Genomic DNA, 15,439 nt, shown 5'->3' with positions numbered 1-15,439 from the left:
TGTAATTTTCAAGGCATTCCATTATTACACTATATATGTTTTTCTCTTTCATTCTATCTAAGAGACACTGCTACCATGGGATTGTGTGAGGGGAGTGGAGATTAGCATTTATCTAGTCAACTTTGTTAATGTATCCTGCTGACAAACCCCTCCCCGCTGCAACCCCCCTGTAGCCTCTTCAGTTTTAGTTGAGTGCCCAAGGGAGTTTGGCTCACTTAGCTAGGTAGTAAAATATTTTTTAATATACTTTAACTTTAATTTTTTTATTATTATTCTCTACAGAGGTGTGGTCTGTCCCACACACAGAGCACACACGTTTAGGAGAGGACTCAGCTATCCGAAAGAGAGCCGGATGGCTCTCACTGACAGCAGAGAGTTTTTCAGCTTCTTCTCAGTGCTGACACGGGGCTTATATAAGTCGGTGTCACACTGATCATTACTTTATTACCGACACTGCCACAAGTGGTAAAGAGTGCCGGTGATCGCTAGCTTTGGAGGCAGCCATTTTCTAGACTATACCAAGTCCCCTCAGAAAAGGAGGGGGGGGGGGACTTGGTCCTTACTTTTAGCGGCCACACTGATAATAAGCGGCGATTACTGCTTAGGAAGAAGCAGTAAATCGCCATTACAGGCATTTTGGTTTTAAGATGGAGCAAGTGCAGGACGGTGAGAGCTAGGACAATAGAGCTCCCCCGCCTGCAGAGAAGTTTTGGACTCTCCCAAGGCGCCAAGATCTGCCCGGGAAAAGCAGCAGCTACTTCTGAGGAAACAAGCAGAGCTGCTGACTGACCTCTCCTGCTTCAGACATCTTAGCCTTGGGAAGGCTAAGTACCAAAACAAGTCTTTTCTATACTCACTATAATAGAAAGTAGATAGTATCATCATCATCATCATCACCATTTATTTATATAGCGCCACTGATTCCACAGCGCTGTACAGAGAACTCATTCACATCAGTCCCTGCCCCATTGGAGCTTACAATCTAAATTCCCTAATATACACACACACATACACATAGCCAGAGAGAGAGACTAGGGTCAATTTTTGATAACAGCCAATTAACCTACCAGTATGTTTTTGGAATGTGGGAGGAAACCGGAGCACCCGGAGGAAACCCACGCAAACACAGGGAGAACATACAAACTCCACACAGATAAGGCCATGGTCAGGAATTGAACTCATGACCCCAGTGCTGTGAGGCAGAAGTGCTAACCACTTAGCCACCGTGCTGCCATAGTATTAGAAAATCTTATTTCATGCAAATATATTAATTGATAGCATACTATTTCCATAGATATTCTTTTGTTTCACACACAACATAAGTTTTGACTTCTGTCATAGATTAGTTAGTATCTTCTGTCTACTTCTTGTGTAATTGCCTGTTTTACATTTTATTGCTGTGACACTGTTCCTTATAAAATGTCTGACAAGGGTAAAGCACCTCGGGCAAAGTATTATACTTGCTTCAAGTGTAAAGTTAATTTACCCATTGAACATCAGGACCCGGGGGCGCTTTGTACTGACTGCAGTAGGGTTCCCATGATAGCGCAAGCACAGACTAACGCACCACCAATAACGGAAACACCAGCATGGGCGGCTGCCCTGAAGCAGGAGGTTACCACATTGGTACAACTGCTTTCTAAGTCGGCAGAGATTCCAGCGGTTGCTGCTCTACTCCCTTCAACCTCTGGGACAATAGACCCCCTTAATTCAGGGGGGATTACCAAATCTATTGTCTCAGGACAGACGGGGGATCCATCCGTATTATGCTCTCAATCCCCTCTTATTGGAGAACCGGCTTGGTAAACATCATTGGTCAGGGGCCTAGACCGGTTAAACCTTTTCTTGGAGGCATCAAGGCCTTTTCCCAAGAAAAAGCGACACAAATCCGCTAACCGTCTTCTGTCCCTCTCTGATTCGGAGACATCCTCAGAAGAGGAGGGCGAGGTTTTAGCTGATTCTGATTCTGCACAAGTTACGGACCCAGCGGAATCTCCTAGATATCAAGGGATTGATGGCAGCGGTGCGGCAGGCACTTGGACTTCTAGACTCTTTAAAAAGGTCAGAAGGCGGGCGATCCATTTTCTTCCATCTGTGAAGTTGAAAGAGATCGCAGAAGCATCCTGGAAACAACCTGATTGCAGGTACCACGAAGGTACCTTGCTCTGTACCCACTGCAGGATGATGACCTAAACCGTTGGGAACAGGTCTCAAGGGTTGATACACCAGTGACATGCTTAGATCGCCACACCACACTTCCTGTTTCAGGAAGAGCCTCCCTGCAGGATCCCACTGACCGTATATTAGAGGCTTTCTTAAAGTCCATCAACATGGCAGCAGATATTTCTTTCAGACCCATGTTTTCATCAACATGGGTCTGCAGGATTCAGACTTACTCCCCCTTGACCTTCACTTCAAGGATGCTTCAGGATACGTTTATGAAGCTGCGCAAAACGCAGCTTTCATTTCCTCATCCTGTTTCCGCAATGGCGGTTGCGGCCAGGTGGACCCTATGGCTGAGACCCTGGGATGCATAAATCTTTGGAGTCTCTTCCTTATTCAGGTGGTGTGTTATTTGGGCCTGAGCATAATTTCCCAGGCAACAGGAGGCAAAAGTACCTTCCTACCAGTGTATGTCCCAAATCCTAGGACAACCAGGTTTGGCTCATTCAGACAGCACTTTCGGGGGGCTGATCTAGTTGGGGCCACACACAGGTCCAGACCATCTGGCACCAGAGGACACTCGCACCGAAGTAGATCTTCCTCCTCCACGAACCGTCCTTCCAAGCTCCCGGATAAACCGGCAGCTTGACGCCCCCCTCACTCCTTCTCGCGGCGGTTTGAGTGGGGGGACGTTTGCTTCTGTAATTGGCATTATAATTTTTGATTATTAGGCAATTGATTCGCTTGTCATGAGAGGCGAGACAATCCCTCAGATGGTGGATAGTCCAGGACAATTTGCTAGACGGCAGGTCCTTTGCCCCATGGTCTTGGATCTTAGTATCCACAGACGCCAGCCTACGGGGATGGGGGGCTGTGGCCCTTTATTTGAGACTCCAGGGACTCTGGTTCGCTCAGGAGACCTTTCTCTCCATCAACATACTGGAACTCAAAGCCATGTTAAAGGCCTTACAGGGCGCACAGTTTATCCTGCAAGGCCAACTGGTCTGTCTGCAGTCAGACAATGCCACAGCAGTATCTTATGTCAACAGACGAGAGCACCAGGAGTGCAGAAGCGATGGAGGTGGCGGCTCAGATCTTGACCTGGGCTGAAAACCACGTTCCCTCCATCTCCGTAGTCTTTATTCCAGGCATCGAGAACTGGGAGGCAGACTATCTAAGCCGGCTTGCAATTCTGTCGGGTGAATGGTCTCTTCATTCGGAGGTCTTTTAGGCTCTAGTCGTTCAATGGGGGACCTCGGTCCATACTTTACAAAATGTTATCAATTCAACGTATTTGCATCGGCAGACGCCAGTTTTGGCCATAGTGCTCTACATGCCGTGCTGTCAGAGCGATCCCTCCCTTAAGGGGGCTAATTTAGAAAGTCCCCATGGTAGCAGTGTCCCTCAGATAGGATGAAAGAGAAAATAGGATTTTTATACTTACGATAAATCCGTTTCTCTGATTCCACCTGGGAGACACTGCGTTCCCTCCCTTCTGCTCTTCTGTTGTTGGGTCTTTGGTTGGTTGTTTCCCTTTCCTTGGGGCTTTATACTTAAACTGAAGAGGCTACAGGGGGTTGCAGAGGGGAGGGGTTTGTCAGCAGTATACGTTAACAAAAAAATCTAGTTAAGTGCTAAACTCCACTCCCCTCCCACAATCCCATGGTAGCAGTGTCCCCCAGATGGAATCAGAGAAACAGATTTATCGTGAGCATAAAAATCCTCTTTTATTTGTTTATTAACATGTTCACGCATAAAGTGTACAGATTTTCAGAAAAGAAAGGAAGATAAGATTAACACAAGGTATAAAACCACTTTCAGTTGTTGTGACTGCCTAATTTGAGTAATAGTGCCGGTATTCACATTATCATATGGGTTTATAGATTTATTTTTTTTGGTGCAGTGGCACTATTTAATATGAAAGAGCAGCGATTATGGGAACTCTGGTTTATTCTGTTTTGTGCATATGTCAGTGGTAAAATAGATAATAACAAACGTACAATTTTGGACCATGAAGAAAACCCATCCTGATCACAAGGAAAGACACATTTCACGTAGGTAGCAACTTGTCAGAGTCCAACTTAAGGTCTCAGAGCAGTGAGCCAGCATTGCTAACCACTGTTTTACCCTATGTCAAACTATTTGTATTTTTGTGTTATAGTCATCCTAGTTCTATATAGAAAGGCATAGGGTGATCCACTTGTAGCCGGTGGAGGTATATCAATCAATCAGCAAGTAGCTTTGACCAATCTGACGCAAATTAGGGAATCATAGTAATTGTCTGGTTTGCTCTTGTTATTAATTCACCACCAGTCTTTCTATTCTAGCATGGCATATTATATACTAGTGCTAACTATATTAAACTCTGTCTATCAAGTAATCTGATTAATTTAAAATCCATTTTCGAGATTTTGATAGACCAGTCAATACATTTTAAGGTCTTATGGGGTTGACTGGTATGTGGCATTGTATCTTTTGACACATTAGTAATTGGCTAATCCAATGCATAAATATTTCTTTAGTCTGTTTTCTGTAAGGCAATAAGTCATTTTATTGCCCTTCCATGCTATAATGCATAACCGTTATTCAGGGAAAAATTCACCTAGATCAGAGGATTACATCCTATGAGCAACATGTTTGAATATACAGTAGTGTTGTAATGTGGACATTGCTGCTATTTCTTTGTGATTTAGGTGTCCAAAAGCCTTTGTGGCCAGCTCTCCCATCTGGAGGTGCATGGAGTACACCAGTGCTGGGGTACTGTACACATGATGCACCCATGCAAAAAAGGGGTGATCACTGGCTTTGTCACTTACCAGTTGGAGTCAGACGTGCCTTCTCAACTTGACTTTTCTATAGATTTTGTGCTTTCGGATTTTATCAGGTAAAGTAGATTTTATGTTTTTTCCTGCTGTCTGTACTACATGTATTGGTTTTTTTCATGTAATCATTCACAGCTTCATTGACATGTATCACTAGGACCATGTTAATTGCCAGTCACTACATACTTGAGGAGATTCCATTGTGCGTCAAGTGCCTCCAGAATGGTCAGTGAAGACTCTACACAGCATTGTCATGCTTGAAATATTTATTTAGTTTAGCTCACACCTCATTGAGGTGTTTGCAAAAATAGGTAAAAATTTCAGTACCATTTTAGGCGGAAGTACGCGCAGCCGCACATCGTAGTGATGTCCGGTGGCACATTGTGCACAGTTGAATCTCCATCACTGTGTATTTCTCAATTGTAATAATTTCTATATTGAATTTTTTTTTTAATTTTATTTGGATAGAGCAAGGGTGCTCAACCTATAGGTTGTTACCCCAACCACAGAATTTTGGAACAATGATACTTGGAATCCCAGAACTAGGGGGGAATTTCTGATACGACACAGAAATTAGTTTGTTTATTAATAATTGCAAACAGTACCAGACTTTAACCGATTTTCAGACCATATTGATACTGGGTTGTCAATGCCGCATGGCCTGCCTGAAAATCAACCCTCCCCAATTGTTCACTGACATTTGGCACCCCAGCTGTTAGTAGTCGCGGTGGCCGCGGGCACCGTCGCGACTCTCTCAGGTCTCTTCCGGGTGTCCCGGCCGTCGCTATGACGACCGAGACATCACTTCCTGTATCTTCGTCCCGGTTGCCTGGGCAACAACCGGGACGCTGATGAGCTCCTGGCGCCGCGCTCGGCCAGCTGTCAAATGGCTGATTAAGGAATAGTTACCCGTGGCACTCTGCCTATTTCCATTGGCTGCAGGCTCTGCATATTCATTATACTGCAGCTGAGGACACATTCTGGACTGTGTCCTGATTGGCCATCTGCACTATTTCGGGCAGTGAGGACTGAGCCTCACTGCCGGTTATAGCGTCCTGTCCCAGTACTGCCGCCTGCTATTTGTTCCTGTATTTGGTGTTTAACCTAAGATTGCTTACCTGTGTATGACCTTTGCCTGTTTCTGGACCTTGAACCTCTGCTTCTGACCCCGACCTATTGCTTGAACCTGGAATTTGAACCTCTGCTTGTGACCCCGATCTTATGTCTGTCTCTGGACTCAGAACCTGTGCCTGTGACCCCTGACCTTGGTTTGTTCCTTGGATACGTTGTCTGCTGCCGGCTGACCTTTGCCTGGACCCCACGCTGCTGTCTGCCATAGCACTCTCTTCCTAGATTCTCCCTGGCCGGTACACATCTCACGACCCTCTGTTTGTCTGCAGCCAAGTCTGTCCCCACCACTACGGGCAACAGTGAACACCAGACTTCAGAGCAGACTCCGGGTTTTGCTGTACTGGCTGGAGGGCTTCCTAACATCAGCTAAAAAAGATATTGTGTTTGTGGCACGGGCATCTTTCTAATGATGCACACACGTACAACTTCTTGCTTTACACTTCGCTTTATTGTCAGGATGGCAAAGTAATTGAGCACATAAGTTCTGCGCACTTTCTTGTGACCCTAATGCTAAATTAACAGAGACCAGCTCCCTAAACACAGACCACTATCTGGCATCGGTCACACATGAACAATGAAATGGACAGGTTTAAATAGTATACACTCCTCCCTCAGCCCTAGCTTGATAGACAGGTGATACTCCCACCTTGCATCTAAAAAGGTGTTCTGCTTGATTGCTCTTACACACCCTGTCAGCTTGCTGTTGGCTGTGAAAAAAGATCCCTCTAAACCACTACAAAACATGTTAGTTTAAATTACACATATATCATCCACCTGTTTGCCTTTAAACTAGGTGCACTGTTGCGAAATTTTATCACAGTTAAAGATATAGGGGTAAATGTATTAACCTCCGATCCTAGCAAATTGCCGATATGTGGTGACTTTGCCGGCCAGGTTTAAAACGGCAGTTTACTTAAAGGCAAGTTTTGCCTTTGAACACATTGCCGTTTATCGGATAGATATATATATATATATATATATATATATATATATATATATATATATATATATGTCTGATTGCTGCGTTTGTTCCCAATTGTAAAGTGCTACAGATTATGTTTGCTCTATATCAGTAAATGTTGATAATTAAAATCTATAAGTTTAGGGGCTCATGTGGAGTGTAATTTCTGTTTTGTTTGCTTAAAATAGTTTTTTTTTCTGTACCGCACATGTGCACTAAAAATGAATATGCATATGTTTATATACAGATTTTTGCACATCTTACACTTACAACTCTTTACAACTGGAGAGGCAGAAAGGGGGAGGGAAGTGGTGGGCAAGCATAGGTAAGGGAATAGTCATGTAATTGTGATTGATGTAGTCCTGGACACAGACACAGATGCTTCTGTAGGGAAGCTCATCTTGCTGGAAGGCTGGTGAGACACGAAGAATGAATTTGAGCACTAACTAGCCGCTTCTGATTGGCTGTTTGCAGAATGACCTCTCTAGCAGATAGTTTATCAGTTAGTGTAGCTGCTATGTTATATGAAGTTGTGGCCATCTATTTGCATTACTTAATTGATATTTCCATTTGTACTGTGAAAGGAATTCCCATTTGATTTTTTAAGGTGAAACAACAGATATTTTTATTTAATTGAATTGAATTTTTACATAATTATGTTGAAAATGCTTGAAAAAAACTTTTGCATTAATAGCTCTGTCAATATGTTATTCTGTCTTGTGTATATGACACTTCATTATATGTTTATGTGCATGTAGGTTAATTCAACTTTTACTACTGACTGCAAACCAAATCTTTAGTATGGGGCATATTATTATTCTAATGCATCCGACTGAACATAACATAAATGCACTTTATCATGCTTGTGTCTTTTCCTGCTTATTGTCAGGGAGCAAATGCCTCCAACTCCTTAGTGTATTGTATTCATACTACACTTCTTCCCCAAAATCCTATGTGTATATACCTCTCTGTAATGTAAATATTAAGAGCAGAGAGCTTAGTACAGGTGTATAAACACATGCCAACCTGCCATTCCATGGTGTCTCTGTAATAGGCTGGTACTTAACTCCTGCAGTGAGTAAAACCATGGTGACTTAGCAACAATAATTAGTGAGAGTAGTTATATCGGTTTGCTTATTTATTATGCAATTGAGAGCAGCACAAATGTGATACTTGGTAATCAATATGTGGGTCTGAACATTATTATTGTTTTTGTCTTATACAGGCGCCTTATCCTTTCCACTGAAGAGTTTGGTAAAATGTGGCTGACATTGTGTAATGACGTGAAGCTAGAAGTTCAGATCCCAAGTCCCCAGTGGTCCCTTTCTGAAGTACTGCTGGTCTTTCAGCGCAAACTAAACCTTTATGTTGTAGAAGTTATAGGTAAGTGTGAGGCCACAATGACCAAAAACTGTTTTGTTTTGAAATCTGTCAAAACACACATAGCTGGTATTATTTAATCTCTCTCCTCTTGGCTAATATCATAAATAATTTACTATGTGTGGGATGTAATGCTGTGGCAATTATGTTAAGGTAGAACTACTTGTTCTCCAGCGATCTTAGTGTTATTACAAACCCTAGATTTTAACCTGTACTGACTTGACATTTCGGAGAATAAGCAGACTCCTTTTCTAGCTCTTAGTTTTGTACTGGCAGCAGAAGGACCAGGGTCAAGTCCTTGTTACAATTTTATTATATAGTGTTTTTATATTTAGTTTTAATTTTCTCATATATATACATCTGGCTCTGCTACTGCACTTCTTCTGGGCCAGTGGTCTGCCTGGCTTCTGTGATTGAAGTCTGCAGGGACCTGCTGCTTACATTGTTTATTTAAATTTTGCATTTTCTGGCAGCATTTTTTTTAGTAGGGACGTAAATTCTGACTGACAGTTCAATCTATCACTTTCACATAGCTAGGGCATATTAGTTTTTTCTTATGCTGATTAGAACCATTTTATGAAGATTTGGCCAGGCATTATGTTGCTTCATCCAGAGCCATCTCTTCTTACGCTCTAAGGAGAGTGTGGAAAAATAGGCAAAGCCTTCCCTATGCATTTGAAACAGCATACTCATATTACAGATCTGTCTGAACAGTCTCTTGTCATTTCTACTGCCACTGTAGTTGAAAAACACATGCCTACTTGGATACGACAGAAGATACCAGCTTAGTTCTGGTTTTATCTCATGGTTCCGATCAGCTACAGGCATCACACTTCTATGGATATTCTCTGCCTAAAAATGCCTGTTGGCTCAACTGTTATTTTATTGCTTCTCCATTTCCCCAGTTAAATACCAAGAGATTGCTGCTTGTGATTGGTCTTCCCACTCACACCCCCTCCACTGCCATTTAATGTTTGTTAACAAAATTAATTTGCTGATTCTGTATTACAGAAGCGGCAGGGCCCTGGGAAATAAGGCTGCAGGTAGCACCCCCTAGTGATCTATATAGGGGATGGTCCGTTTTAGGAATATATTTTCCTTGGTGGTTGTACAGCTTTAAGTGTTGTTCACAAGTCATCCAGGAGAGCACTATGCATGCCAATAGCTGCCATCTGCACACACACAGCCACCACATAAATGCAGTTGCTATGGTAGCTACATGTGTCTCAGCTATAACCAAGACCATTTTCTTGTCTCTATCCCATAATCCCCTCATTTTCTCCCCAAACACCTTCTATATGTGTGGTAATTCTCTTACAGTACAATCGTTTGGGGCATGGCATAATACCAGGGGCTAAATGTATCAAGCTGGTTTAAAAAGTGGAGATGTTGCCTATAGCAACCAATCAGATTGTAGTTATAATCTGATTGGTTGCTATAGGCAACACCTCTACTTTTTAAACCCGCCACTAACTCGCAGCTTGATACATTTACTCCCAGGGGTAAATCTTGACATAGTTGGAGATAAAACATGACATCCCTAGGGGTGTGAACTGGTACAGAGGACCAGAACTAAGCAGAGGGGAGGGAGTTTTTAGTTAAATTGTTTACATGTCTAATGTATACATTCCCGTGTACTGGACAACATTAAGTAAAGATAATGTTTAAGGTTAAAGTGCCTTTCTCTTTCACACTAGTTGGGGGACACTGCTCACTTTGGGGTATAGAGGGCGCTGTGAGAGTAATGGCACACAAAAAAACTTGTCTAGCCTGCTCCCCTCCCTTCTATGCCACCTCCACAGGAAAAGCTCAGTTTTTTTCTTAGTGCCCGTGGAGTAGGGCACTTTTAGTCTAGTTTTAGAGTTTCTTTTTTTTTTTTATAGATAGCTAGGATTTCTCGGTGATCGCTGCGGCTTCTTCAAGGAAAGTGCCTGAGGCGCTTTAGTGCTGTCCACCCTGATTTATGTAGGGCTACTGGAAAAAGGGTCACTTGGCACTCCGGTTGTATCGAGGACTCAGCCGCTTTCAGGGAGGCGATGCGGGGCGCCCAGGGAGCCACGGCACCATGCTCCGGTCACACATGACTGCTGTTGGGACGTTGCTGCTTGCGGGCCAGTTGCCCAGCCTATCAGCTGGCATTTGGAGGAGAAGTTGCAGTGCAAACAGGCAATGAGGCATGTTATGCTGGTGGGGAGCTGTCGCTGGAGCGCAGTCCATACCACAGTCTGATGCAGGGTTTCCCAAACCCAGTCCTCAGGGCTCCCTAACAGTGCAGGTTTTCCATATCTCCTTGCTGGAGCACAGGTGTATTCATTACTGACTGACACATTGTAACAGATCCATAGGTGGTACTAATTATGTCACTTGTGATCCAGAAAACCTGCACTGTTGGGAAGCCCTGAGGACTGGGTTTGGGAAACCCTGGTCTGATGTATGTTTTTTTCTGCAATTACAAATGTATATTTTTTTCTGACTTGTACAGGCCAGCAAAGAGTTAAGTGGGTGTGGTTAGGTAATAATTAAATCGCCAGTTTTTTTCCAGGGCTCTGGCAAGCGAATTAGCCATTTCCCACCCTTCCTGGAGGACACTCAGGACGCAGACACATCCCTGGGGATTGAGAACCAGTAGATATAGAGTGGTTTTGCTATTTCTTATATCTTTTTCAGTGTTTGTGTGTTTTTTATCTGCTGTACATCCTGTAGAGGTACATTGCAGAATACTTCTGGTTCTAGTCTTAGCTGAAGCACTGTATTATTGTGTATTTCTATAGTGTTACAGTTTGCCATATACTGTACAGTTCTTCTTTGTTGTAAGATGGTTCTACAGTGTCTCCCATTTACCTTTCTGTTTTGCAATATGTCAGAAAGTGGGACCAGGGCCAAATTCAAGGCTGTCTCTCTAGTGTACTACACCTGTATTACGTGTGAGTCCAAATTGCCTGATGGACGGTCAGACCAGGGGGGCCTGTGCACGGTATGCGAGGCTGAAGACCTGGGTGGGCGCTCGTCTGCTGGTGTGGCAGACAGTACTGACCAGAACTAAGTTGGCTCCTCTGGCAGAGCATATTAAAGATGCTGCTGAGTTTTTAGGGGATGCGGTTCTGGATGCGGGTCAAAACCCTCTTACCTAGCAGTGGCAGCTAGGCGCACATTGTGGTTAAGATTTTGGGAGGCGGATGCTGATTCCAAGAGAGCTTTGGAATCTGTCCCATATGACAGAGCGGATTTGTTTGGTTCTCCTTTGGACAAATTCATTGCTCAGTCCACAGGTGGGGAAGAGTGCTCTTCTTCCGATAGCTGTGCCAAAAGCAAAAGGGAGGCGTTTTCGCTCTTTTCAGTTTGTTGGTCGCTCTAGAGGTGGTTCTTTCAGAATCCAAGAACGGTTACAAAGGGATGGGGCAAAGAGAATGTCGCCTTGCCCCTAAGCCAGCAGAAAAACAAGCAATATGACTTGCACAAATGGAAACAAGCAAAGTGGTCAAGGTTGGATCCCCTCTTAGAAAAGCATGTCTTTCGGTTGTCACAGACAGCACGCCTGTTTCTTCTCTGGTGGCTGAGGAGGGACATCCTAACACAGGGGAGCACTTTCTCGGTGTGGGACTGTACCGTGGTAATAACTGATGTCAGCTTGTTGGGGTGGGGTGCAGTCACTCTTCACCTCAGATTGCAATGGACTAGGATGCCAGAGGAAGCACGGTTGCCAATAAATGTTCTGGAACTACGGGTAGTATTCAGTGCTCTAGTTCAGGCACAGTCCTTCCTGGCACATTGGCCGATCCGAATACAGTCTGGAAACGCTATGGCAGTAGTTTACATAAATAATCAGGGAGGAACAGTCATGGTCCTCTTGCCATGAAGGATGTATCAAAGAACATGAAATGGGCGGAACAATAGGTTTCTGCAATTTCAGTGGTGTTCATTCTGCGGTGGACAACTGGGAGGCTGACTAACTCAAGTAGGCATGCCCTTCACCCAGGCGAATGGTCGCTCCATCCTGAGGTGGTTTCTCAAATAGTCCTCCGGTGGGGTCATCCAGAAATAGACATGATGGCCTTGCGGCACAACCACTAGGTAGAAAGGTATTGTGCCAGGTCAAGACTGCCAGGCGTTCTTAGTGGATGCTATGACGGTACACTGGAAGTTAAAGTTGGTGTACCTTTACCCTCCACTTCCGATACTGCCATGGATCTTGCAGAAAGTGAGAGGCGAAAGGGTTCCATTGATTCTACTGGCACCAGATTGGCCGAGAAGAGTGTGGTACTCAGATCTTCTAGACATGTCGGTGGATCGTCCTTTGCTTCTTTCTCTCAAGAAGGATCTTCTCAGTTTAGGTCTATTCTTTCATCAGGACCTAGATCGATTGGCTTTGACGGCTTGGAGGTTAAATCCTTGATTCTCAGAAAGAAAGGGTTTTTAGAGAGTAGTTAAAACCATGATCCAGGTGAAAAAAAGTCATCATCCACTATTTATCACCGCATTTGGAAAGCATATATATGTTGGTGTAAGAAGGTCAAAGTGCCTACTAATTCTTTTTGTTGAGCCAGGGTGTTGGCTTTTCTGGAAGATGGTCTGGACAAGGAAGGGATTGAGGTTGTCATCCCTTAAAGCCCAGGTAACGGCGTTGTCGTATTTTAAGAAACATATCGCTCTGTTACCGGAGGTGCAGACGTTTCTACAGGGTGTACTTCATGTACAACCGACTTTTGTTCCGCCAGTGGCTCCATAGGACGTAAACTTGGTCCTTTCGGCACTTCAAAAGTCGCCCTTTGGAGTCTGTTTCTTTAAGACTTTTCCCGTGGAAAGTGACCTTTTTGCTGCCCATTGCTTCAGCCAGACGGGTATCGGAGTTGGTAGCCCTGTCATGTCGGGCTCCTCTTCTGATTTTCCATGCCGATCATGCGGTGCTTAGAACTAAGCCTTCGTTTCAACCAAATGTGGTTTTGAGGTTTCACATCAGGATATTGTTCTGCCACTTCTTTCTCAGGATTCTCTGGTGCCCAGTCAGGACTCAGTCTCTTTAGATGTGGTCAGAGCTTTGAGGATTTATGTGGACCGTACAGCTTCGGTTCGGAAGACGAATAGTTTTCTAGTCCTGTGGCTAGAAGTCTGGTGGCTAGATGGATCACCGCTAATATCTGGCAGGCATACATTTGGAGGGCTCTCCAGTTCCTGAAGGTCTGACTGCTCATTCCACGAGGTCGGTTAGCGCCTCTAGGGTGGCGCGGCATGGCGCCTCGGCTGAGCAGTTGTGCAGGGCAGCTGCTTTGTCTTCTGTTCATACATTCACCAGGTTTTATCATTTCCACGTCTTCGCTCAAAAAGATGCAAGTTTTGGCCGTAAAGTTTTACGTGCAGGTAATTCTGAGCATTCCCACCCATAGGGGCAAATTTGGAACGTTCCTAAGGTGAGCAGTGTCCCCCTACTAGTGTGAAAGAGAAAATAGGATTTTTGTACTTACTGTAAAATCTTCACTGAGCATGAGTTGGGGGACACTGCGCTCCCACCCTTTGTTCTGACAGTTCTGTTGGTTGTGGTTTTTGCCCTCTCTTGTGGCCTGGTTAGTAAATAAACTGAGCTCTTCCTGTGGAGGGGGCATAGAGGGGAGGGGAGCAGGCTAGACAAGGTTTTTAGTGCCATTACTCCCAGAGCTCCCTCTTTACCCCAAGGTGAGCAGTGTCCCCCAACTCGTGTTCAGAGAGATTTTACGGTAAGTACAAAATTCCTATTTTATTGCATGTATGTTTCAGTGCTTTGAGTCCCAACCTGTTTTGTACACATCCTACAGCTACACCTCACAATAGGTGTTTTTTTTTCCCCTCCTGGGTTCTGTCTCCTAATTAACTAATTCTATAGCTAATTAAAAATAAGTAATTGGTATTTGTGCTTATGAATATTGTCATGCCTCCATCCAGCACAGGTTATTAATCTGGCATGCACACGTGCAGCCTTTGGGGGGGGGGGGGGGAAACATTGCACCAGAGGGTTAATAATTGTGATTATTATTGTGGGTTTTAAGTTAAAATGGTTGTACTAAAATATCCTTTTCTATCAAAATAAACTTTCAGTCGAGAACATTGAAATAGGTAAAAAGTTGTTTTTTAAATTTGACAGTGATATAAGGTTTGAAAGTGTGTAGTTTGTAACTATCCATGTGTTAGTTTTGCTCAGCTGAATGTATTACCTGTGACAGATTTATTTCCTTGTTCTAAAATAGGACTCCATATTGCATAGAACAGTAATTCAGACTTTATTTAAAAATTTTCTGTGAATGTTACAAATAATTGTTCTGTAGTTTTGTTTTTATTTATTTTTTAACAATTTTTTAGGTTCTGATCACAGAACACCTTATTTTTTTATAATGTCTTTATCAATCACAGAAGGGGGTTCATTAATTCCTATATAAATCATACTTGCCCACTCTCCTGTGAGTGCAGGCTATGCTCCCGCATCCTACCCACTCCCTAGTCAAGTCAATGGAATGGGGACCTCCATTAAGCGGTTTGTCGAGGAAAATAAAAAAAAAGTTGGCGAGTATGATATAAATATATTCATTACATTTCTTATATTGGCCATAACACGATACCTGTATGTATTTATCTTGTACTAATGGGTAATTACTACTTTAACCAATCATGTCTTTTCCTTTGTTAAGGTGATGAAGGGATAGTTGCATGCCAGATGTTGCCCTCTATACCATCCCTGTTGCACTGCCACCTTCAGGAGGGAATGTTGGTGCTGTGGTTAAGATCATCGTCTTCAACTTTACCAGAATGTTTATTTTACTACTGCCATAAAGCATTAAAAGAAGATTGAGAATTGCAGCGCCTCCTCTTCTGGATCTTGAGGTTTACACGGTAGCATCAATATGTTGTATACCAAAGCAACACTAGTCGCCAATGCGGAGAATAGCAGTCTTAGGGTGACAAAGATACTAAGGACTTTGAAGAGTAACAGATTTATATTAAATTATTTTATTATAAA

At 43.5% G+C, this 15,439-nt stretch overlaps 1 protein-coding gene across 1 annotated transcript in view; it reads left to right on the top strand.

Annotated features, from left to right (window-relative positions):
• Window positions 1-15,439, top strand: part of AP4E1 (adaptor related protein complex 4 subunit epsilon 1) — a 59,867-nt gene extending 44,428 nt beyond the window's left edge. Inside the window, exons 19-21 of the mRNA XM_075207993.1 lie at window positions 4,857-5,047; window positions 8,303-8,460; window positions 15,111-15,439. Of these exons, the coding sequence (XP_075064094.1) occupies window positions 4,857-5,047; window positions 8,303-8,460; window positions 15,111-15,271 (510 nt within the window). The 3' untranslated portion in view covers window positions 15,272-15,439. The remainder of the gene's footprint in view (window positions 1-4,856; window positions 5,048-8,302; window positions 8,461-15,110) is intronic.

This window comes from Mixophyes fleayi, chromosome 4, assembly GCF_038048845.1.
Source record: "Mixophyes fleayi isolate aMixFle1 chromosome 4, aMixFle1.hap1, whole genome shotgun sequence".
NCBI lineage: Eukaryota > Metazoa > Chordata > Amphibia > Anura > Limnodynastidae > Mixophyes > Mixophyes fleayi.
Note: the sequence above shows the minus strand (reverse complement) of the source record. Positions and strands in the feature narration are given on the sequence as shown.